General features: G+C 28.0%; 1 protein-coding gene across 3 annotated transcripts; it reads left to right on the top strand.

The window, feature by feature from the left end:
- The first annotated feature begins 1,314 nt into the window (after positions 1-1,314).
- On the top strand, positions 1,315-21,266 carry LOC129962072 (transmembrane protein 220-like). 3 transcript variants are annotated; one of them, XM_056075784.1, is made up of 8 exons: positions 1,315-1,616; positions 8,821-8,962; positions 10,800-10,829; positions 13,971-14,031; positions 16,044-16,188; positions 16,869-16,934; positions 19,311-19,428; positions 20,991-21,121. In XM_056075784.1, the coding sequence occupies exons 1-7, from the start codon at positions 1,567-1,569 to the stop codon at positions 19,426-19,428; spliced, it is 612 nt and encodes a 203-aa protein (XP_055931759.1). In that variant the 5' UTR covers positions 1,315-1,566; the 3' UTR covers positions 20,991-21,121. The 3 variants fall into 3 exon arrangements, with proteins under 3 accessions (XP_055931759.1, XP_055931757.1, XP_055931758.1); XM_056075782.1 differs by lacking the exon at positions 19,311-19,428 and having other exon boundaries at positions 20,991-21,266; XM_056075783.1 differs by lacking the exons at positions 1,315-1,616; positions 19,311-19,428 and adding an exon at positions 4,618-4,935 and having other exon boundaries at positions 20,991-21,266.
- Positions 21,267-26,641: the final 5,375 nt, after the last annotated feature.

The following is a 26,641-nucleotide window of genomic DNA, read 5'->3' on the forward strand; positions in this document are numbered from 1 at the left end:
GTAACATCAATAGAAAATTAAGGTTATTTGTTCAACAAGATTAAATTTCTTGATTGTTTTCTCAGAGAAATAAAAACTTTAGTTAAATACAATAAATCTCAAATGCATGAGAAACAAAAATCTCTATACATGGCAGTATTTTAAAGAAAAAAATATTATTTCCATTTAGTCACTAGAGGGTACTTTAGATTAATAATAAAACTTCGTTTACATTATTAATAGCATTTCCAATAACCAAACAAGTTTAATTCTAGACACTGGTAGTTGAGGATGTTTTAATGGCGTTGTATCTTAAAAACCCGGAATTTCCTTGAAAATAATTTTCAAATTTTGAAGATTTTTAATAACATAAATAATATAAAGTTGAAATGCAAGCATAAATGATTTTCACAAAATCACTCAAAGTTAATTATTTTTCTTTAGTTCCATTGTATTCATATGGTTGATAATGAAAAATATGGGAGAAATTTTTTTTTAAGAATTTCAATTGATGGGATTTTAATTACAGTCTAAAATTAGTCAATTTCAAAATTTGAACTTTTTTTTTGCAAATTTTTCAAGTTAGAAAAAAAAAATATTCGGAAAGATAATTTGCAATAAAAATAATCAATTTAGTTTCTCTGGATTGAATGAAAACAATATAATATATCGCAATACATCTACTTATAAGTATTAGGTTACTAAACCGTTTCCCGAGATAAAAATTTTGGCAGACATATCTATCTATGTTTACTTAAGAAGGATTATTTCAATTAAAATGCTGCGATTACCATTAAATGTTTTTTCAATCATTTAAGAAATAAAAGTTCTAAAATTCTAAATTGCTTTAAATTCTAATAATGTTGTTTGACATTATAAGCATAATAATAAATTAAAATGATTATGAAATCTCATTCAAGTAGACCCATGCTATCACATTATGCAGCAAAAAAGGAGTAATGCGTATTTTGAATTAATTGGAAAATAGGTAGGCCTATTTATTACATTTGGAATTATGCTTTGAACGACATTCTAATGAGAAAGCTTTAAAACAAAGAATCCAGAGTTGCTATACTTTTTTTTATCGAAAACTGAGGGAGTTCTGCCCTATGGTCTGCCTAAGCATTCCTTAAAATAAGATAAAGAATCATACCAAATACTTTATGAAATAAACCTAGTATAAAGCATGCTTACATTTATTAAATAGTTCAATTTTCAAATATTCCCTTCAGTTATTGTTCTCAAAATCTGCGAAAAACGATAATTTGTGAATAATCCCAAATTTCACTCCTTATCAAATTAGCTGATAACGATAAAAGGAAAACACATGACAGACTTTCAGAAGCTAGAAAATTGGTCTGCAAACAGTGTTCTTTTTAAAACACGTGTTTATCTTGCCTAAATATAAGTTATTTATTTTAGGCCTCGGTGGTTTAGAGGGACAGATGGTATTACTGTATTTTAAAGATGCTTTACTCCCCTATTTTTTATGAAGTAACAGAGTATGCGATAAAATTATTTATATCAAAGACATTTGTTATAGTGAAAATTCGAAAAAGAAAGTTATGATTTAAACGATAAGAAGCAATGAATGACATGGAAGTGATTGAACTCAAAGAGCCTTTAAGAGACTGCAAGTAAGTTATAGGTATATTAAATATTTTTAATGTAGGTATAAAATTTATATTTAATATAGATATAAGTTATTTTTTCTTCAGATATGAGAGTTTACTATTACATTATAAGTTGGAAAATAAATTTATTTTTATATACGGTCATTTGTGAACAAAATTTTTTGGCGATAATATTATTCACTTTTTCTCTAGAAATACTACAAAATAAGATTTTCTTATTTTGTAGATAATTTTGTTATTTTACTATTTGCTGGATAAATTTTTAAAAAAATGGTTTTATTTGGCTAATGATAAAAAAGGTTCGTTCATTTCAATTCAAATTTTTATTTAAAAAAAGGATTCAAATTCATAATAATCGTGATGGGTTTTTTTCTCATGTCAGTGGATATCAATTACGTACATTCATTTTTGATTTTTGAAAGTGGCTGCTGATTTTTCAGAAAAAGGAAGTGCTATGACATATACTCTAATATATAGTTTCAGGAACAAAAGGCATATTTTGGACATACTACTTTGTAAGTAAAGCATCGCATCTCATTTTTCTTTTTAAAGAATTCTTTGAGACTGAAATGTTTTTGTTACCTATGCAGTACAAATAAATATTAACTAAAATGTCGTGCTTCTTAGTGTGATGTTGTAAGTTATAAATTATTTCCAATTCTATAAATATAGTTCATTTTATTTTTCTTATTGAATATTTAATGTTTAGTCTCTTACTGTGTGAATAAAAATACCTTTATAAAAAAAATTTCTGATTGTATATAGCAATTTTTAACCCAAGATCAAATCATAAGTATTTTTAGCCATGAAGATTGAAAATCTTTAAGCATTTTGATTTTAATAATTTATGAATGACCAATATGTATATTGTACTTTAAATTGTATCAATATTGAAATCGCATTAAAATAATTGCCAATATTGTATAGAGCATACTTATTTTAGTATATCCCTTCTCCCCCCCCCCTTTCAAATGTATTATTCAGGCATACAGTAAGTTACCTCAAATAGAGCGATGAAAAAATGAACGAATTAATACCCAAAGTCTCGATTTTTCTAAGGCTGTGCAGATAACTATTCCTTCACTGATGACGGAATGTACCTCCTTGAGAAGGTTCTACGCACTGTATATCTGTAATTTTCAGCTCTCATGCTGTTATATGAGATAATTCGGTTATTCAGTTATTCCACTTCTCCTAGGCTGTTTAGGGTTTCTATGTTATGCGTAGGTACGAAATATTATTCGTTCGGACAACGGAATTATTCTTTACAATGGAGGTGCAAAATATTATTCGTTATGGAATAATGATCCATTCTTTTCTTATTATTAGTGATTGAAGGTCTGTCCACAAACCAGTTCGAAGGTGGCGATATCAAAGATATCTGACCGGACCACCGCCACCGCAATACTGACTGGAACTGTGGTTGAGTCTTAAAGGCCATCACCGGCCATGGTACAACTCTTCCCTAAAGAATTACGTCCCGTCATCGATGGGAAGAGTCAGACTTCCACCATTTTGTATAACCTCCAGGGTGGGGAGAACCAACCGCCATGCCGGAAGCTTCTCATCCTCATTTAGAGGTGCCCCCCGGGGGAATCACAATAAAGTATAAATGTGGCAATAAACATTCTATAAGACTGTTTTCAATTTGTACTTTGCTTGGATCCGGTCAGACAAAGGAATATCAATAACAAAGAACAATCGAATGACTTATGATTGATAACATACTTGTTTTCGTTTGTCGCTTTACTTGTAAGCTTTACTTATAACTTTTATGCATAAATTTGATTTTTTTAAAATTTTTATTTCCTCGTATATGAAGGGAAAGTATTGCAATTGTCAAAAAAATCGAGCTCGAGATTTGGACGAATATCCCTCGATTCAGACCTCCCGAAAAACACATTTTTGGAATTTTGTCTGTCTGTAAACAAGATAACTCAAAAATAATTTCAGCAAAATATATGAAAGTTGCCATATGGATTTAAAACCAAATTTGTAAATTTCTATCAAATTCTGGACGTATGCTTCTCAGAGAAAATATTCTTTCGAACATCTGATATTTCTCAGAGTAAATATGTCTATTTGGTTGTTGAAGCAAAAATAAATTCGATAAATACATAAAGTAAAGAGCTAGACTGATAAAATTTTGTACATAGATTTAAATTTATCTAAAATGTAAATTCTTATCGTATTTTGAACCAAATTTTTCAAATTGTGACCGTTTGTCGGTCTATACTTTCAAATGCAAGTAAACGCAATGACTTAAATCCGTGAAATTCGGTGTGTGATTTGTGAATATAGCTGTATTTTAGTTTCTATCGGTTGGAAAAAACAGAAAATAAATATTCAAACAATAGATTCAGTAAAAATGATAGATCCATGCTAAATGTCTATATTTTATCATTATTGTTCGCTAATACTATGCAATTTATTCTAGGTTTTACTCCAAAATTTCACTAAATTTTCAATTAATACCTAATTAAATTTTTTTAAAAATTACTTAGAAGTATGCGTTCTCATCCTCCCAAGTATACATATGTGCTAAGTTTGGTAACTCTAGCCCAAATGATCTGGACTGTAGAGCACCAATACATATACCCATTCCATTCATCTTTATTATTAGTAAATATATTTTAAACCAGCAGATATTTAACTTGTTTGTCGAGAGTATATAATAATTTATTTTTCAAATAGAATATATAACTTGGTTTAATAAAATGTCGTCCTTTATTTTTTAAAATATAAATTTCTGGATAAATGTTTATTAATGATATTTTTTTTCTATATGAAAATTTTAGGCAGCATATTTCTTTTTAAAAAAATCATTCAAAAGCAATTTAAAACGAAAATCCATTTCAAAGGTAAAAACTCCCGCACTGCTGCATTATTACAGGAAAGATGCATTTAATATACAATAATTAGACATTTAAGAAACTGCTTCTTTTTTCTTAAATAAAATGTGAGAAAAAATGTTTTTGAAAAGCAATACGCAAAAAAGGTATGGTATATATATAAAAAAATAATAAAAGGTAACAAAGAAGAAAGTGAAAGCTTCATTCAACTGTAAACAATGACAAATTTGGCTGGAAAAATTTCATTTTGAAGCCAAATCCACTAATCGATTTCTCGAATGCTCGCCAAGGAGAAGTTTCCTTTAATTCGAAAATTTGTCATTGATTGAATGCAATTGCCCAGTTAGAGAAACATTTTAAATTCATACATTTACCCAGTCGATTTCATACTTGCGGCTCCAAGATTTTTTTGATAAAGTCTTTCTGGAGTCATACCCAAACTTAAAGAAAATGAGTCTCGAAAACGAAGAGTAAGTATTATTATCAACCTGTTGCTATTCATTTTGTTTACTTTTCTTTCTGATAAACATATTCTTTCAGTTTATGTGTATAGATTATTAATTTGAAAATATTTTTCAGCAATTCTTACTTTCAAAACTGTTTTGGAAACTATATGAAAAGCAATAACTCACAGTTATAATTTTAAAATGAATTATCATGTAATAACAGATTTTTTTTACACTAGAATTTTACTCAAACTGACACTTTTCAAAATTAGAAGATACAATTTCTTTCAATTTTTTTTTTATTTTTTTGAAATGTGTAAAAAAAAGTTTTTCGATGTTTATTCGAATAGAGTAGTTTGTAAGTATTGTACAACAATTATAAATATCTTGAATAATTAGAAATATTTTGCAGCAGTTTTTTTAAAAAATCTTTTTCAATATTAGCTGAATAAGCTATGATAAAAATAGCTCATTGCAATAATTTTTGAATCATTTTATAGTGCAATGTCGAATTATTCATTCTCAAATTTTACTTAAAATAATGTTTTTTAATCTCTAAGATTTGAAGCCACTATCTCTTCAAATTTCTGATTTTTAAATATTTTATTTACGAAATACAGAATTCAAAAATAAAGAAACAGCTTTTTTTTGTTACAGTTAACGTATTTTATGCAGTTTTATTTAATTCAAATTAAGTTCATGAAACAAAATGCCTAACTTATAAATATCTTTAGTCTGCTAAAATGGCGACTAAATTTTAATATTTTTAAAGAATTTTTCAAAAAGTAATTTACCATTATTATGTTATTGAAAAAATATCATAAATAATAAACCTCGTTACAATACTAAAAAAATAAACCTCTGTGCTAATATTTAGAAATTTTTATTTATTAAAAATTGAGCGAAATTTTAACTTTTCTGCACTAGCTTCCAAAATTTTAGACCATTTTTAGATTTAAAAATGTAAAAATGTTTTTTTTACTACCTATGCAAATTAAGTTAGATAATAATTTAAAAAAATTTTTGATCATTTCTAAAAAATATTTTTAACATAGTTTTAAATAACAATTTTATTGTTTCAATGAAATTGAAATGGATTTCATTGTTTCATTAAATATACAATTGCGTAGTTTTTTTCCATAATTGAAATATAAATATTTAAAAAAATATTTATTATTATTATTAATGTACTTTACATGAAGAAAGAAAATGAAGTTACTTTCGTACTATCTTGTATTAACGTGCTATTAGAAGATATATTAATTAAATAGCTATGTTTTTAATGAACTTGAATTCATTAGAAAGATTCATGTACTTAATAAAAAGAACAGGTGAATGGTTATTAAAAAACTCTGTTTGAATATTTGTCACAATTTGATGATTCACCATTGTTGAAGGAAACAAAAACATCAAGTTTTTTACTACTGAACCTTTACAGCATAAAACATATTTTTATATCAATTTAAAAATTTAAAAAAATTAGCTTTTCAGTAATACCAGTTTTAATTCCGTATGATTTTATTTCTATAATTTTAATAATTTTTTAAAAATATTATTAATTACACATTATAATTATGTTTTGTATTGTTTTATTAGAGTATTTATATCCATGCTTGTTGCAATGATATTAATCTTTTATTTATTGAATTATTTTACCATAATTTTTTTTTATTTTTATTTTTGCAACATTAGAAAAATTTTGATACAGAATAATTCCAGGAAAGAGGCAAAAATCCCTTTTAAATTAATTAAATAACTTAATTAATGCAATTAATAATAATAATTTTTTAATTCCTATCTTTAATTGACACTATCTATTGCATGCAAATGAAGCTACGATTTTCGTGTACTTTTGCATAATAATCATATTATGAATATATCGCTATGATTTAATCATAGTGATATATTTGTAATAGATTCAATTCGTAATCATATGATTAAATACTTTTAAATGCCGTGGGTATATAAAAGGTTTAAATAGATTTTTCTTGTGTATATTAAGTTTTCTGTCACTAAGAGTAAATTTTTAAAAGGAAATGGCATATTAATCAAGCCTAAAACATTGTCAGTCAAAGATTTTTCGGATTAAAAATTCAAATGTCATGAAAGAATTATATAATTTTTCTTCTCCTTTGATTGTAACTATTAAATTCTTAATAGATGCATTTTCTTCTCCTTTGCCTTTTTGCAATTATTAAAAATTTTCTTCATTCATCGATTAATATATAATAGTATTAATATTTTCGCAAACATCGATAGGACATTGATATATCAAATCAATTTCAATCATAGTCGAAACTATCAACTGAAACATCGATAGCATCGAATTTCTCGATATTTTTGACAGCACTCGTGCAATTTATTTAATTAGTATTGGTTAATTTTTAACCAATACTTTTCTTTTAAACAATACCATCGCTTTTTCATAGCATTGCTGCTATCTTGTGGCAGAACATCTGCATTATGACAATGAAGTTTCTGAAACTTTTATTATCACACCGCTAATTATTGCAGTTTCTTTTTTTAATTAAATTTTGCTTTTCTTTAAAAGTAATCTTGAAGAATTCAATTATTAGTTCATTAATAACCAGATTTTTATGTGATAAAAGTAAGTTTTAAATGAAGAGTATTCAATTTAGCTCCAATTTTAGTATTAATTTTGAAATTTGTTATTTTTTCTGAAGCAGTAATTTAATGTTTTTGGTGCTATAGATTTACTGAATATATTGATGTATGCTGAGTGAGCGAAAAAAATGATATAAAATCTATCAATGTCTACAATGTTTGTGAAAAGGTACTACATTAATGAGACTCAAATGTTTCTAAAAAATTTTTGCACACAAAGTATAAAAGGACAAATCTCATTGAAGAGGGTAAATTATTGTCGTTGATTAGAGAAATCGTAGCCATAACAACTAATTCTCTCAATGGTTCTCGGTCTGTAGACTGTACATCATCTCTGTATACTGTACGAAAGAGAAAATTTCAACCAAGAATATTGGTGGATACAGAGTTATAGATGAGAAATCTGTCAGGGCCAAACATCTTTTCCCTGATATGGTGTGGGAGTTAGGAGATGGGGAGAACCCCTTTCTATTTCGTCCTCGTCAATATTCGCGGTTCAGAATTACGAGGTCCGTCCCAAAACAGTCCCAAATATGCTACATTAATGTAACTAAATTAACTCAAACGTTCTATAAAATGCTCCTACGTGTTATTGATAAAAACTCTTTTTTTTTTTTTTTTTTTTTTTTGAGTTTCCAGAATTTTCTTCATTAATTATTTATACATATACACGACGCTCATACTAAATATTACCTATATATATATATAGTCAAATGCACATACTTACATTTTTACATAGATATGTATATTCTACGTATTTCATGTACATACATATGCATGTATATAATGCGCCATGTATGCACATATGTGTATACAGATGTACACAATTTGTATATAGAAAATTTGTACTACGTACATACTTGCGACTTACTTATATTCATACATACTATATATAATACACATTAATTACTTTAGATTGGTGATGATATTACTCGAGAGGAAATTATCAACTATTTTAAAACGTCTACTGAAATTGTGATTAATGAAGCACTACACGGGAGACAACAATCAATAGTATCGTTTTCATCGATACTATTGATAATTGAATCTTTTGCTTGTGAAAACTATAGACTATACTATATATAGTTGAACTGTTGATGTTTTAGAAGCATTAATGTATTTAAGAAAACAGTTTAATTATACATTAAAATTATTGCAAATGAAATCTTCATGTGGTCTAATGATATAAAAGTTCATTAGATTTTATCATTTTGAAACAGTACGAATTTAAACTTTTACTATCACAAATATCAGTATTATGTCGATATAAATGTTTACTCTTAGCTTGTCAAATGAAGAAGAACAGGAGCAAGTGTTTGTGAAAAAATCGGAGAAACAAAAGTCTGCTGAAAGTGGTGGGAAAATATTATGGAGAGGAACAAATGCCATGATGACATTATTTTTCGTAATGGCTTCTGGAGTTCAGGTAAGATATTTATCTTTAGTTCTGAATCAATTTCATGTTTTTTCTGTGTCGAAATTTTATAATTAAACTATTAACAAGATTTCAAATTAAACTATTCGTATGTAATATCCAAATTGCAAAGATAAAATGGTTTAACCATCTTATTATAAAGCATTTATTTATTTGAAAGAAAATGCAAAGTACAGAAAAAAAAAATCCAATTACAGATCAATTGTAAAATGAAGAGCAAACATATAAACAGAAAAGCTTTAAACAATAAATGACAGCGTAATAAAACATACTAGGTGTTTAATAAGTGTATATATTCAATCTAATAAACATGCAAAAATACAGTAAAAATCACGCAATTACGAAGTTTGAACCCTAAAAGCATCAAAAATGCACGACAGATTTAAAATATAAATATATATTAAATCTCATAAATATTAAAAACGCAGTATGAGTTAAAAAGAATATAAACAATCTTAAAAGAGCATTGCAATTCCAAAAGCTGCATAAAATTCATGATAAAATATTAATAAATACATTACAGATCTAAAAGTTAAATGTATTCAGTCCTAAAAACTTTTATAACCAGGTTAGAAATTTAAAAGCTGTGGACATATGATATTGAAAACACCAAACGATTTATAAAAAAAAATATCTATCTTTTCAGAAATTTAGTTGAATCTTTTATAAAATTTATATAATGAGAATTTTTCTATATGATTAAATTTTACAAACATGTTCTTAAATAAGCAATTAATTAAATGCTCTGACTGGTACAATGAAACGCATGAATTTTTAATACTATCATCAGTCATATTATGAGGATTTTATAATAAACAGGACACAGGAGATACCACGAAAGGATTTCTATCTAAGAATGTCAAGCACTAGAGAGATTTATCGAAGATACATCATATGAACAAATGTGGTTATTTTTTAAAACAAATAGCGCACGAATTTAGTTTGCACTTACTCTAGAATTTCAATTTTATTTTTATAGAATGGTTTCCATATGAAACGTAATATTTAAGATTTGATCGTACAATGCAAAAATACAGAATTTTCAAAGCCAATTCGGTAGAAAATATTTTAGTTTTATGTTTGAAGAAACCAAGTTTTCTAACGTCTTTTTGATTTTATGTCATCTATAAGTTTGGGAAAATGAAGTTTTATTTTGAAGGCAGTTTCAAGATTAATAGCTGAATTTGAGTGGTATAAAAATGGATAAAAAATTTGAGTATTATCAAAAATAACAAACAGAAGGACGCCATTGGTCATTTCATAAGAATAAAGCAATATATATAGTAGTCTATAGTAGAAATAATAGAGTTACATTTCTTGTGTTCGGAAGTAATTTATTTATATACCATTAATACAAATTATATAAGATCACTTTGCATAAAAATAACAACAGTTTAGGATCACATCATATGACCCTAAACAGTTTGAGATCATCAGCAAATAAAATATAATCGTAGAATTTTTAAATAAAGCAAAAGTTATTAGTAAATAAAATACAAAACGTTGATCCATAATTAAAACCTTGCGCCTTTCCAAAAGTATTCGTAAACTTGGGGAAAACAGCGCTATTAAAATAAACATAAAATACTCGATTACTTAAATAAATAATACAAATTGCTTAAATATTAATTCAATCAGTAAAGCTAATATGGAAACATATTATAAACCAAATGTAATATAAATCTACTTTAGTAAATTTTAATCATTTTATTTTTACCTTGTTGCCTATTTGAATCAACAGAATCAACTAATAAATTAAATCATTTTTGATAAGATTAAAATTTGCTATTTCATATTTAATAATTAAATGTAATGTATTTCTTTTCAGTTCAATGACCCGGATCCTTTTCTGTGGGTGGTAAGTAATATCCTATTTGCAGTGGTACTGTGAAAATAAAACTTGTACAATTTCTGTTTATATTTCAAGTTTTTAAAGACTGTCTTTGTACCAATTAGTTATACAATGCTTTTCTTTTTATAAAAAGAGTAAGTAAATAAAAGAAGGGAGAGCAGAATTATATTTCACGCTATAGGAGCAGTATTGACGTCACTTCATGCAACTATCTGAGAATAAAAAACGATAAATTGAATTATTTTCTCATAATATCCACAATTCAATTAATTAAATATTCATTGAAGGCACAGTGGACTTTGAAATAATCAAAATTTGACAGAAACATGAAATTTTGTGTTTATCGTTCCCCCACCAAAATATCTATTTATATTCAACTAAAATAGTGTTATGAGATATTGTTATAGATCACCGGATTCGCTTGTAGTGGGTGTACGGTATGAAAACACAATAAGCAGACCTCAGTAGAAAACAACGACGATGTTTATTTAACACGAAGACACTAACACAGAGAGGACGAATACACAGAAGCGACAACTATATACAGCCGAGACGTACACACAGGACAGTACATTACAGCAAACAGTAGTCTACAAGTAGTAATCGATCACATCACACAAAGCGGCCAGACAAAATCCAGCAGGAGAGAGGAGCTTCACTCTACGGTTTCTCTAAACGGCTGAAGTTCTCACTGTCTCCTCGCTTTAGCTGTATCCTATTGCCGACTCACTACCACACAACTTGATGCTGCTTCCACAACAGGACTCAGCACATAGCCCAGTTCAGAAATAGCTTAAGCTCCACACACGCTGGCACTCCGCCGTTGCTTCGCTATCCTCTCGAAGACTCGTTACTTGTCTACGATACCTATCTGGTTCATTGCAGCTTGAGACTGCCGGCCTTTAATAGCTCCCGGGAGGCAGACCGAGAAGGACAATCAGGCGTATCTCGGTTAATAATGGAGGGATCGTTAAAATTCTCGAAGTTTCCAGCATTATATATTTTGTCGTCAAAGTCGAAAAATTCGTCTCCAAGTCGCCAAGTTTGTCGCCAAGCTCTGGGATCACTAGCTCGGCACCCGAGCAGCATCCAATACAGATGATTATAAATCAGTCTTTCTGGTGATAGAACTAACCGTGCTGGGAAGCAACTTTACAGACTTGTAACAATATATTGTTCAATAAATGAATATTTCGAATGCTTGTGGGGGAAAAAAGCGCCTTTTAATTATTTTCCTCAAAATGGTATTGTAATTAGATTTAAATATCTTTGAAACGCTCCAGGTGTCTTAACGTTTGAAGAAAATTAAATATAATTGATAATATAGATTTCAGTTAAACATTAAAACAAAATATGGTATGCATTTTATATTTCGAATTTTTTTAGACAGTTAAAAGTCAATTTTTTTGGCTCTGAAAAATATAATATTCTAATAAAGATTCAGTAAGTGTGAATAAGAATATTTATAAGAAATTAGCATTTAATTGGAATTACAAAATTAAACATAGTTTTATTCCAAATAAATTTATATTGGATAATTAGGTAAAAATAATAGAAAAAATTAAAAATTGAGTTGCTTGGAATATTTTGAAATTTTAGAAAATTATATATCTTTTAATTAAAAAAAATAATATTTTGTTTTAAAAAGTTTTTAAAAAGAAATTTGATGTGTTTATATTTTAATATATATGCATAAAAATAGTTCATAACTCTAAGTAAATAATTCGCAAAATTGCTTAATAGAGTCAACCTCACCCTTAGATTTCTCATTTTCTTTATTTTGTATCTTTTTTCTTTTTGTTCCAGTATACCTGTAAGAAAAATTAGAAACATAACTCTAATCAGTGGCAACTCTATTTGATATAATGGAAAAAACTGAATGGCCGTTGCTTCTTGTTAACTAATTATAAAAAGATCTTTTCTGACATTGAGAGCAATCGATGTATTTAAACAAAAAGGAAATATCAACAATCGATACTTTGCAATAAAGTTCTATGTGTTAAAATGAAAGCTGCTTCATTTTCACGTTATTCATTGCGAATGCTGTGTCTTGTAGATTTCCTCATGTTGTTAAGTTGATATCGGATATAACACTTCAAATCATGAATGTCGATCGAAAGTTAAAATGAAGAAATGCATCGTCAATATATGAATTATTAATTCTCTTATATGGACTGTTGTAACAAATGAAAAAATCATTTAGATTATATCAATATTTTAAGAAAATTTGTAACCATTTTTTTGAACGTTATACTACCTAACATGTTTTCCATTTACCTTCATGATAACATTATTTATATAAAGATATTTTTCTTTATTCATATGAAGATATTTATTTAAAATATTTTTCTGGTTTAATTTATTGCATTAATTTATTACCTTAATTAAATAAAATCTATTGTGGTTTTGTACGTATGTTCCATATCTTCTCCTAATCTATTTCTAATAATAAATTTCAACCAAATTTTTCACACTTATTATTTAAGGTAAGGGAAAGAATTTTGTCAATTTTTCACAATGCAAAAATTAATTAAATATTAAATAAATTAAAAATTAGCAGAAATATTGTCTTGACTTCTGTAATGAATTCGTAGCAAACGATCTTGCAAGAAATATTATAATGCCATCTTAAAATTCCAAATTTTACATTTTCAGTGATATTAAATTCCTTTACATAGAAAATTTTTTCTGTTTTTATTCGCTCTTTTATAGTTTAATGCAAATGATTTGAAATACGGTAACAATAATACTCCGATTTGATTAACAACTTTTTTTAAAAAAGTTTCTATTTTATACCTTGGAAATTTTTTATTGGTTTAAAATAGTTATTTAATGGTGATTGAAAGAGCTGAAAATAAGAACTCACCTTTCAGCTTCAAGTGATTACAAATTATTGGATCGCAATTAAAATCATTTATAAAAAAATTAATTTTCACATTAAAACTATTATACGTGAAAGTATTTTAATTCCGAACACTGTGGATATATTATCTAGTTTCACATGAAAGTGTTGCATGACGGCTATTTCAAATAGTTTTTGAAATAATTCTGGCGCATTTTCTGCTTTTTATAGAATCCTAATGTGCAAACTATGTTACTATGTTAATGTGCAAACTATGTTTTGAAGTTTCAGAAATATAATTTCAGCCTCTCTATGGAATAGCAGCTATTTTGACGATAAGTGTGACTATTCGTCCGAATATTACTGGTAAGTACACTAATTTTAATTCTTTCTGAACCTTTGCTTTTATTTAGTTTGCAGTAAATGTAAGTAGCAAAAAGAAATTCATATCGAATGGAGGTATAGATGGTAACATCTAAATTCATCAAACAAAATATTCCAAATAAAAAAAAAGTGAACAAAAACTTTTCTTTTTTCAATTAAATCTAGAAAATCGATATGTGTATTTCCAAAAGAAATATGTTCCTGTAAGTTTTTGAGTGATCCTATACATCTTTAAAAAATGAGTTAATAAAATTAAATATCAAAAATTAACCATGAAATAAAAAAATAAAGCAAAACTATAGCTTTTAAAATGTATTACTAAAAAAATAGAAAAAGAGAGTGCTAATGCTTGAAAATCTTTGAAGTTTTTTATAAGTAATAAAACGATTGTATCAATTAATGTTAAATGTAAGCACATCAATTTGATTTTGAAATTCATTTCACCGCTTGTAAGGCGAAAAAGAAGGTCTTTAAAATATAGTGGAGTGCTCACTATAATACTTTTTTCATTTAGTTATATCAGCATCCCTTTTCGAAGCGATAGTAGCGCTATTCCGGTTTAAACTTCTTAATTTTGAACAGTGGTCAAATGACGATGGCGGCACCAGAGCTGACATCATCTGCTTTCCAAAGTTCGTCACGCAAGCAAGGGATAAATTCGCCCCAAACAGGTTTAAGCTACACCAGTCATACTTACATGGAGGTTCTACGGTGGAATCAAGTTTCGAGCCTGAAATCCTCAGGCCTAAGTCAATGATCTTATCGCCAAATCACCGACCCACACTTAACATCTAAAGAAAACGGGAATAAACACTATTAGTTTTCAATCAAAGAAAACAATTCCCTACAATATTTAATGAGTAGAAATTGAATGAATTTTTATCATGGGAAAATATAATCTTCTTATAGTAAGAGTAGTTTTACATTTATCATTTGGCACTTTAAAATAAAATTTTAAAAAAAAAAACCATTTCTTTGGGCATACAGAAGAATGAGAAAATAGCACAGCAAGGATGAGAAAACGAATGCTGGATTCCTTTAAAAGACGAAAACAGTAATTTTTCTGACAATAAAATGAAAGATCGTATAATCTTCGATTCAAAGTAAAGCAATTTATTCATTGATTTGAAAAACACAGGGTAGAAAAATTGCCGTATTTTTTTTATTGGAAATATACCCTTTTCTTTCAACAAAAAGAAAGAAGTGAAAAACCATTTAACCATACTTTAAAGAATTTTTTTCCACTTGTTATGTAAAACCAAATGTTCGCGCAAAACTGGGTTGTGCTCTCATATTAAAATGTAACATTTGTCTCAATCGATCAAGAAATAAGCGGAATGGTATTTAAAATATTTTTAAACCTACTATAATGCTAGAAATGTTAAATAGTGGAAAAGGCAATGGAAACATAAAAAAAAAACACATTAAATCTAGAATAGTTTGAAACTCTAAGCGTTTGTAGAGTTAAAAGCTTGATTAGCCCCACCTTGGAACCCTACAGTCAATTCTCTTTATTTATTTTTTGTTTTAAAGCATTAAAACTTCAAAGCATGCAAAACTTAAAAAAATCTCTAAGCGAGTGGAGTTAATTGCAATTGTTTTTATATAGATAAATCTTTTTTTCCCCAAAATAGAAAAGATATAAGTAAATTATTTTTTTAGAATAATATTGTATTTGTGTACGGATCTAATTACATCAAAACACTAGCTCAGCTTAATATTTAAAAATCCAGAGGCCGATTAAAATTTTAAGACCGCTAAAGATCTCAGCTTTTTGAACAAAATTCTGAGGCCTATCAAATAAATTGAAACGCCGAGTTTTTTACACTTATACTTTTTCATCGATTTAATCAGTTTAATCATTCTATTGATCAGAAATCAATTTTTATGTTTACGGTTTCAGGTGTTATTATATCTATATTTATGATATTCTATTGAAAAAAATTATATTATTTCATATTCCGTCATTTTTTTTTTTTTTTTTCATATTATAGCTTCCAGAATTTGGCGTTACATGTATTGGATCCATGCTGCTTTTTGCATTGGAATGCTTATCTATGTTTTGGTGGCATTGATTCTGGTAGCTACAAATCCTAAATCAGATGGTTCTCTTAATCCTCTCACTTACGAAGAAGGACGGTAAGCTATAATTTTTACTTATGCATACACAATTCATTTGCTCTTTATGCTTATTTTATTTAAAAAATTTGATATATAGCGATTATAAAGTTCCGGGCAAATTTTAAAATGGAAATTGCAAACGAATTATAATAGTTACATTTTTAGAGGATTTTTGGACAAGTAATCATCACTTACTGAAACCATACCTTGCAGTTTAACGGGCCAACTTAAAAGGGCCATTTTTTTCTAGTCATATTATGTTAAAATATTTATAGGCTTGAAATTAGAATAAGAAAAGGGATTCATTTAAATTAATTTAACTTGATTAATTAATTAATCTGGTTAATTAATAATTAAGTAACAAATCAAGACACATCATTTTGTGTAAGATAAAGAACTGAAGCATCTAAGTTTCTGTCTTTCTAAAAAAATTTGTCAGAACTTATGCCAACCTACATAATTTCATACAAAGATTTCTAAATTTGACGGGAAGCATACTTCCCACGGCCCTAGAAAGGGTTAAACCGCCATATTATTCTGTAATTGATATTAAAATTCACATCAATGATTTGGAGACTTCTAGTATCCACAATACCATGATCTATGCAAAAAATTAAATTCTCGTACTTAGTTTTGCATGTTGAAAATAACGAATATTTCATGACTGAATCTCTCTCTCTCTTTTTTTTTTTTTCTAGGGAGATGGCAGGAATCATGATAACTTCTGTTTGGCTGTTTACGTGCAAACAATCTCCTACTATCAGGTAATCGCGGAAATCGTTGCATTCCTTGCGATAATTTATTAATTTAAAATTGAAATCTCATTCAAATATATGCGTTGATTCAATAATCTACAGAGTATATAATAAAGTCTTGAAAAATTTGTACTTCACCTTCCTAACTTCAGAATGGCGATAGTTATAGTTATAAAAGTGGTGAATGTACGATAAGCAATGACCACTTTGGAATTAAAGTCACTATCTGTATCTAAATGATATGAGATACTGGTAAAAAGTCAAAAAATCTTACAAAGCTGAAGAGAATTATAGATTCAGAATGAATAGTTACCTTTATGCCAATGATAGAAACTGTAAACCGCGCATTTGTTTAATCGCGACTTCCAGAATTGTTATGTCTCGAATAGATTATATGCCTCTCAACAATTCTAGGTAATCTGGAAACTTTTGAATAAATCATCTAACTCCGCAAAAGCCATTATAGGCAGTGCTGGTGTTGAGAGAAATTACATATGTTGCAACTTTCACATGAATCAAAGGTTCAACCAACGCTCCCTACAAGCATGATATGGACAGGCAAGTATTGATGTAAACAAACAGGTACAATATCCATTACTAGGCATTAAAAAAACGCTCCTTACCTTCCTTTCCAAACGGACATTACAGATGAAAAATTGCATCTCTGTTTTTCTCGGTACACATTTCGGCAGCAAGATGGGAAAATGTGACTAATGAACATATGAATGTTTCATCCTTTCACGTTTTGTGAAATCACTGTTTTGGAAACAGCAATAAAACTAGCACGCATTTCATATATTCTATATTTAACATTAATATACGAAAAGTGTCTATTCTTACTAAATCGATGATGCTCTTAAACTTTGCAAGTGAATTTTTTCTATATCTGAAATTGATATCAAGACAAAAACGTCGATTACGAATTTTGCTGTCTGGCTTTGCTGTATGCTGCCACATCGTTTATGGTACCACTACTTTAATGTACCTAAGCACCACATTTATAATTATAACTTTTGCAGTTTTGAAGTTAAGGAGTGAGATCCCAGAACTTTCGAAATCCCTATATACAGAGTGGTTATAATTAAAGTTCGACTTTGAAATGAACATAAAAGGAAAACTACTGGACCAAATGTTATCAAACTTGGTAATAATTTGAAGGAGGCCCTCAAAATTTCTTTTCTGACAAAAAAAGTTCGAAAACTCACCACCAGGTGTAAAATGGCGCTGCATGCAATATTGCTAAGCAAAATAGGACATGTGTTTAAAATGTGTTTAATCGTTTCTGAAACGTGTTACAAGGCATGTTCAATGTTTTTTTTTATATATCAAAAGCGCTGTTTATGGTGATAATCTAAACAATTTGACGGAATTGAAAGAAGCGATACACCAACATGGGCGTAACTTTCCTCCTGATATGCTAAGAGCTACTGTTGAGAATGTAGTAATGCGATTTAACTTGCTTTCAGAAAATGGTGGATGCCACATTGAACATGCTTTGTACATCGTTTCAGAAATGATTAAACACATTTTAAACCTATGTCCTCATGTTCTACTTTGCCTAACAATATTACATACAGCGCCATTTCTCCCCTGGTGTGGAGTTTTTGAACTTTTTTTTTTTTTTTTTGGCGGAAAAGTAATTTTTATGACCTTTTTTAAACTATTACCAAGTTTGATAACATTTGGTAAAGTAGTTTTTTATGACCATTTCAAAGTTTAACTTTTATTATAACTCCCCTGTTTATCGTTTAACCCATTAGAGATGTAAAATGTCTGAATAGTTCCTTCAAAGTGTAGCCAATGGCAACTCAAGTTGAGAGTAAGTAGAGAGCAACACAAGGCCGCATTACTGGTGAATGTCATAATATGTGCATTTTTGCACCTTTAGAGTCATATAATATTGAATTCTTCTGAAATTCATATTTTGTGATGATGCTAAGAATATTTTTTTCCGTGTTATCAGCTTGATTTGTCATTTATCCTTGTTCAATGACATTGTAATGATAGAGTCACAAGAGCATAAGTGTCAGTGCGCCATTCTTCATTAGTCAGTTCATTTCATTATTAAATCAAACATGATAATGGAAGAGAAAATAATGATATTTGATCCATGTTATACCACTAACACTTGTCATTTTCGTTTTAGATTAGTTTTAAATTGCGTATAACTGATAATATTTAATATCAAGCTTGTGATAAATCTTCCTGCACGTAGGTTAAAACCTGAAAAGATAATATCTTTGGGAAATTAATTACGTTGATTGTAGATTATTTCCTTTGCAAATGACCACTTTTAAATTAAAATTATGTCCGTCCACAAGAAATTTTAAATCACGGTACTACATTATTTGAATCAACTAAATAAATGCTCGTCATAACTTTTAGGTGTATTTTTCCTCGTTGGTGTCAATGCAATAAATCGAGGCCTACTGTGCAGCACAACGCAGAGGGACATATCATAGATGGTCGTGCATCTTTGTTGTATTCTGCGTCAACAATATAGGTGGGAGGAATATACAGTTTAATGCATGTTTGTCATTATGTTGTACCTGTGCATGTGCTCCTATATTTAAATTATTGAATCCAAAAAAATCTTGATAAAACGTATAGTTATAACTAGTACTTTATATTGAAAGTTAAACAACCTTGTATTTATAAATTTTCTCACGTTGGTATTTTTTGGCTTATGTATGTCTATAATGATTCGCATCAAAAATCAGAACAATCACCAAGAGTAATTAATAAGTTTTAGATATGTTACCGGCAAAGTATGAAACCCGGCATTCTATAGAATACCTAGGCATTGTATATAATGCCTAAAACTGGTCGGCAATTTATGAAACGATTCATATTTCACACATTTCCTAGGCATTCTATAAATAGTCAAATGAGAAACCGTATACGTTTGAAATACATCACCGATTCGTTTCGAATATCACGTGGCAAGGCACGCTTTTTTAAATTTTAGAACAAGTATATGATAGATCACAATTTACTTTATGCCCTAAGACCTTGCTTAGAATTGAAGATATTCTAGACAAAGTAATTCCTCTCCGGTCATTTGCAATTGCTCAGTCGAGTGGAAGAAGCCAAGGAATCGTCAAATTTTAATTTCTTATTTTTTGAATAAAAAAAATTGCTTCCCTTAATAAGAAAGGCATAAAAAGGCATAAAATTGCTTCCCTTAATAAAAAGGCATTTTGTTTTGTACAACTTTCATTTTTCTTTAGTAAATTTTGAAATAATTTGAATAAATTTTTAATGGCACTCTCATTATTTTTTCAGAATAACATTTGTATTTTTGAGGACTGCACTTCATTTATATAATAGACCTATCAGGACCTTTTTTTTATTCTTTGCCTAAACAGCATTTGCCATTGTATATAGAATGCCTAGGCATTATAGATAATGCCTGAGGAAAGTATGTAATAATTCTCATATTTCATACTTTGTCTAAAACAATCTGGCATTATATAGAATGCCTAGGCATTTTGTAGAATGTCGGTGTTTCATACTTTGCCGTTAACAGATACATTTAGTTTGAAACTAGTTCCTGAATTACAGTGGTGTCGAGTTTCCCATTCGAGATTCATATCAAATATATTCAGTAAATATTATTAAAATGAATTTACGATCTACATCCTGAATTCTCCGATCTACGTCCTGAAATTCATCTGATAGTCACTTTAAGAAATATTATTTCAAAGCATTATCCCGGAGATCTTGAAGCATTATAATTCTTAATTGGCTAAAATAATTATTACACTATCTCCAATCTTTTCTAAATGTCCATTCTTGTCAAAAATTGAACCTGATTTTAAACACAGAAACGCTTTCGTATATTCTGAAAGAAATTTTCTGATTTCTATCTTATGTGTTATTAAAATGTAATTTATTCCACAATTGCAACATGTGCAATTGTTTTGATTGATTTCAGCTAACGAATATTTTAACCAATATTGATCTTTATTTACACTATAATAATAGTAATTAAAATTTCATACTGATTGTAACTAGGACATACAATATAAAAGAAATATTTTCAATTACTTTTATTCTTTTCAGCTATGATTCACCAACAAAATTGAGTAAAAAGGAAAACATGGTGGCAGTAGCTGTTCTCTTTCTCAGTCTTCTTCCTTTGCTTTTGTGGTCATTGTGTTACTCGGATATAATGAGTTCAAGCTATATATCTTTATGTAGCGACTTTTTTCCCGAGGAATTTTCATTTTAGCCTCATTATTTAAGAATGAACATCAATTTATAATTCACTGCAAGAGCAACCTTCAAAAATTAGCTGTGTAGAATTTTCCGGAAAGAAAGAAGAAATCGACAAAATATTCGAACAATAAATTTGTTTTTAAAAAATGTATTCTGTTTTTGTGATTAAAATTCATTTTTTACTTAAATTTCTTTTTTTGAAAAAAATTAAATCATAATAAATATAAAACGACACAAGATATTACTGAATAAGTTATTAAATATATCGAATTTTTTTATGGATTTAAATGATTGATGGGAAACAAAATAAGTTAATGAAGAATCAATCTATATTTGGCACATATTTTCGATTCAATGTATTTAAGCAATTGAATACATGCTTAACCTTACATCATTCTTCAAAACTGAAGAATGATGTTAGGGTACAACTATAGCAGAAAGTATTAAGTATATACAGTATATTAATCATATTAATTAGTATTTAAGTATTAAGTACATATAAAGTATTAAAAACATAAGGACATTTCATTTTGAAAATGTTAAAAAACGATGGAAATGATCTTCTCAAAACCTTGTATTTTCATGTTATTAGAATTCTAATCATTTGAAAAAAAGGTAATAACTGCACTTGGGAACTATTAACCGCAGTCAATGTGAAACAAAAGTTACAAGAGAGCCAATTAAAGTGTGATCTTTCGTAATTTTTAGAGGAGGTGATAAATCGCTGGAATGCAGTTAATACAAAAGCACTATAAAAACAAATATCTAATTTAGAAATCCTTTTTGAATCAAAATTTGTTATTGAATTAAAAAGAAAATCACATAGTCACTGCGTTTTTTTAGTTATAGCATTTACATGTTTGAGAAAGTCCAAACCGACAGATAATCAATCCCTTGTGAATTTGGCACCAAGTTCGCCATTTAATATCTATGATTCAGATATCAAATCTGTGTGTTAAATATCGCCCATCCAGATCTCTTCATTTTGTAGTTATAGTACTAACTTATATTCGACTTGCCGGACAAATAGACTTTTGAATGGATTTCGTTTAAAATTTGACAGAAATCTACAAATGGAGAACAGAGACATATATAAAATTTTATGTAATTAACTCAAAGCATTTTTGAGTTATCGGGTTTAGATAGACAGACATAGTTTCAAAAATGTGTTTTTCGAACTCAGGAAGATGAAAGAATTCGTCAAAATCTCAAGTTCGAATTTTTTGAGGATTACGATATTTTTCTCTTCGTATAGGAGAAAGTAAAAAAGCTGTTCACACATTTATTATTTTTCCATTTTTGCCATTTAACTCATTTGAAAATTTGCTAAGCATATTCCGTAAATCTTTAAAATTAAATAACTATTTTCGTTGCTCTGACAGCTGTAGACGAAACGAAGAAATCAGAGATTCTTTCATAGCCATCCCAATGTTAGGATGATTGATGCTAACAAGCGGTTTAACTTTCATCAGACTGCAAAAACGACAGATTTTTATTGTTTCATCAAATATTTGATAGCGTAATATTCTTGCATTGTTGCCAAGCCAAGAAAGAAAGTTCTGTTAATTATCAAAGCAATTTACATAAGGAATCAGAAAATAAAATAGTATTACCACAAAAGACAATATAAATTTGAAATAGTTTATCCAGATACTTAAATTTTTAATGTTACTATGATATTACTGGAACGGACTTCATCATAAAAACTCCTCCTTTATTGGGAGAATCATGACCATCAAGTTATGTTTAAATTGAATTAAATGCAATCAATATTCCTAGAGAATAAGCTGCTTGTCAAAGGCAGTTAGTTAATCAGAAGGTAATAATTTGTTAATGCTTGCTATTGCAATAGATAATAATACCTCTAGTTTAATTTAGCATTAATTAAAATAAATTTGAAAAGTTCAAGAATTTCATTATTTATTTATTAAAGATTTTTATGTAATGCACGTGAAAAATTATTCTTAATTCTACTTAGCAAATACTTATCAACAAAACAATCGTAAATCATTCGAATAAAATATAAATCGAAAAATTCATCTTGAAATGGGTAAAGTTTCCAGAAAAATGAATAAAAGTTACTTTTAAAACATTTGTATAATTGTTTTAATAACAAATTTTTTATGCAAGATAAAATTTACTGTAAAGAGAATTTTAATATTAAATTTTAATATTAATTTTAATAAAAATTTAAAATTTTATATTGAATACAAAAATATTCTAGTTAACAATCACAATATCATTTATTTTAATTTCACATACGAGTTTGGCAATCAAATTCAAAATCGGAACTTTTAATTGGAACACTCGATTTATGAGTCTTTCACCTTTTGTCATTCATAATATAATACTTTACCTTCTGCTAACTCGTCACATTTTCAAATGTATCAAAATTAAAGCTATAAAGTGTCTTAAAGCTTTGGAAAAGCTGGTTTGCTTTTCATGGTTTAAATTAGTTCAATTCAAGTAGTTAAAATCGGATAGATAGAAATTAGCATAAAAAGGTCAAAGAAAAAAATCAAAGTAATAAACAATAAAAAAAGGAGTAAATAATAAATTTTTCAGAAAAGTGTTTTGTTTCATTTCATGGCAAAAAAGGATATACCAGTTTAAAAAATAAATTTAGAAAGTATGACTTTTCATAACTTGAATGCCTAATTGACTTGTTATTTCACTAAATATTTGTCCAATCATTTTGAAACTATCAAAGAATTCTCTCAACGGCTCAAGAATAATTTCAAATTCAAAACTGAGAATCCGACACTTTCATTGATTTTAGGGAACCAATTTCCCTAAACGGTTAAAAGATTATCAAGAACTCCATTTACAAACGATTCAACCCGTTAAAAGTGAGAAGTAATTAGCAACGTTCACAAAATGCAAAGATTAGTTTCGTATTTTCATTCCAATGTTTTTTAAACTAATTAAAGTCCTGTAAATCAGGGCAATTAATTAATAGGTAAGCCTGAATATTTTCTGGAACTTAATGAGCTTTAATCCCTTTTTTTTTTTTTAATTCCACCAAATATAATGAAATACCAAGAAAAGAATGCATATTATTTTTATAGCTCACTTTAAAAGGAATTAAATCTTACACAAAAGAGGACAACAAATTTACATTCTCTTTATATCTGAATTTTATAAGCAATCGCGTTTTAAGAAATACGAAAGCCCTTATACATTTTTCAAGGATATTGCGCAAAATAATTACATAAAATGGCAAATATCTTTAAGATGAAATATAAAAAAAATGCTTTAATTGAAAAGGCTTTTGAATATATGAAATATACAAAATAAAAAATGAAGCATTTGACAACAGAAATAGTAAAATGCCTATTCTGAAATAATTTTTCATTAAAGAGGAATTTTAACAACACTATAAAAAGAATGGATTAAGCTTGTATAAGTCTCCTGTTACTAAAGTTGTTGAATTTTTTTTCTTCAAGTTGTGAGTTATGCTGTTTAAAAATTAGGAAATTTTGTATACTCTTATTCATAGTAATTATTTTTTTAGGAATGTTCTAATGTTTGATTTAATTTAATTTAATTAATTAGTTTAATTTTTAACATTAATATTATTTGAATGCAGTGAACGAAATTATATTTGTAATTATATTATATTATATTTATAATTCGTAATGCCGGGTTTACACTCAGCCAGTTATAAGACAAGTAGGCAGCACATGCATAGAAAGGCTGAAAAATGCTGTTCAGTCAATGGTAGGTAATTGTCCCGACGGGACAACTACTAGCCGCTGTATTGTATTTTTCTTACTGCGCATGCGTTTGTAGAATTGGCGGGATTTTTGCGTGAAAAAAATTTATCACTTATAGATTAATTACGGCATTTTCTGCTCTTTGTTCTTTCTGATGCGAGGTTGTTTGTATGTGTGTATTTTGTTTTATTAGTCGTTTTTTTTTTCTATAGTATTTCCAAATTTATATATGTTGACCTTTTTCTTTATTTTACCATGTTTCTTTGTATAAATATCCATCATTTTAATACGATACTTAGTTTAAAAAAATTCAGGGACGCGAAAACAGCAATTTATAGCCAAGAATGGATTGCCTATTTGGATTATCTATTTTATGAAATTGTGGCAAACAAAAATCAGTCCCTTTCTGCGCATGTGCTGCCTACTGGCCGTCTTACAACTGGCCGAGTGTAAACTCACCTTAAATATAAACATTTACATTAAATATAATCGGAATAATTAAGATTCGTTGTATAAATGAAAATGTAATTCATACAATAGCAGAACTATTTCGATTACAACTATCAAATAAATGACTATGGTATTTAGTCAATTATAAAGCTCAAAACGATAATTAATTTATTCTAAATACTAAATTCTAAGGAAATAAGAATGAAAAAAAAAAAGAAAGAAAAAGAAACACAGTTTTTAAATTTTCATACTAGTATAACCAATGCATCTTTTCCTTTTATTCGGCATTCTTTATATTTTTCTACTTAAGGACTACAATCCATTATAAATGATTTATCTCTCCATCTTTTAAGCATATAATTTTTAGTGTTCTGAAATTATGAAAAAAAAAGAACACATTTTAAAAAGATATTCTACAAGTACAGAGTATTTTAAAGTGAACTGATGGTTTATATCAAATTCCCATAATTCTGGAATTCGTTCAAATAATACCATAATTTTTTTTAAAAAATGGACCAAGATTCTTTTATCGAATTAATCATGATAATTTAGTGCATTTTCAGATTTTTAAAATATTATCCTTTAAAAGGCCCCAGAGAACCACTTGAATAGAACATAATTTTAAGAAAAACGCATGAATACTAAAATACAAGCCAGTAAAGTAAAAACTTATTGCAATTTTAATTAATAATATTAGTATATTTGGAAATATCAAAATAATTTATTAATTATAAAGTATAAAAATTACTTTTTAGTTTTTGAAAAACTCCATTTTTTGAAAGAGATTCAAAATAATAAAATTTTAAATAATTCATTCCCAGTGCTTCAAAAGGAAATTATATATATATATTTATTTATTTAAACTAGTTATAAATGAAATAAAAATCTAATACAAATTCTTCCTGCATCTCTTTTTGAAAATTCTCCAATTACAATCCATTTATTATTATTATTTGATAATTTTTATTCTATTTACAGAAGTGCTATGCCTAGGGATTGCAATACCGGTATACCGGGATACCGAATACCGGTATTTTGAGCCATTTGTACAATTTTGTAATACCGGTATTCACAAATTTAAATACCATTTTTTCGGTATTTACTAGAAATTTTTAAAATTGTCTCCACTATATGTTCAGGGATAGCCAACATAGCAAAATAGTATACGTTTTTGTTTTTATGTCTCCCTAACTTGGAGGCTTGGCGACGAATTTGGCGACTTTGGCGCCAAAATAGATTAAACCGAAACATCGAGAATTTTCCCGATCCGTCCAGTAGGAACCAAGTTACGCCTCGAACGTTCCTGATTGGTTGAGTGGCTTCTAGCCC

This window comes from Argiope bruennichi, chromosome 2 (assembly GCF_947563725.1).
Source record: "Argiope bruennichi chromosome 2, qqArgBrue1.1, whole genome shotgun sequence".
Lineage (NCBI taxonomy): Eukaryota > Metazoa > Arthropoda > Arachnida > Araneae > Araneidae > Argiope > Argiope bruennichi.

Bases quoted from the DNA above. Each gene is read 5' to 3' on its own strand.
- LOC129962072 (XM_056075782.1), top strand. From the start codon at position 1,567: ATGAATGACATGGAAGTGATTGAACTCAAAGAGCCTTTAAGAGACTGC. The intron at 1,617-8,820 runs GTAAGTTATAGG...GTTTACTCTTAG, and splicing joins GAGCCTTTAAGAGACTGCAA to CTTGTCAAATGAAGAAGAAC. The intron at 16,935-20,990 runs GTAATCGCGGAA...TATTCTTTTCAG, and splicing joins AAACAATCTCCTACTATCAG to CTATGATTCACCAACAAAAT.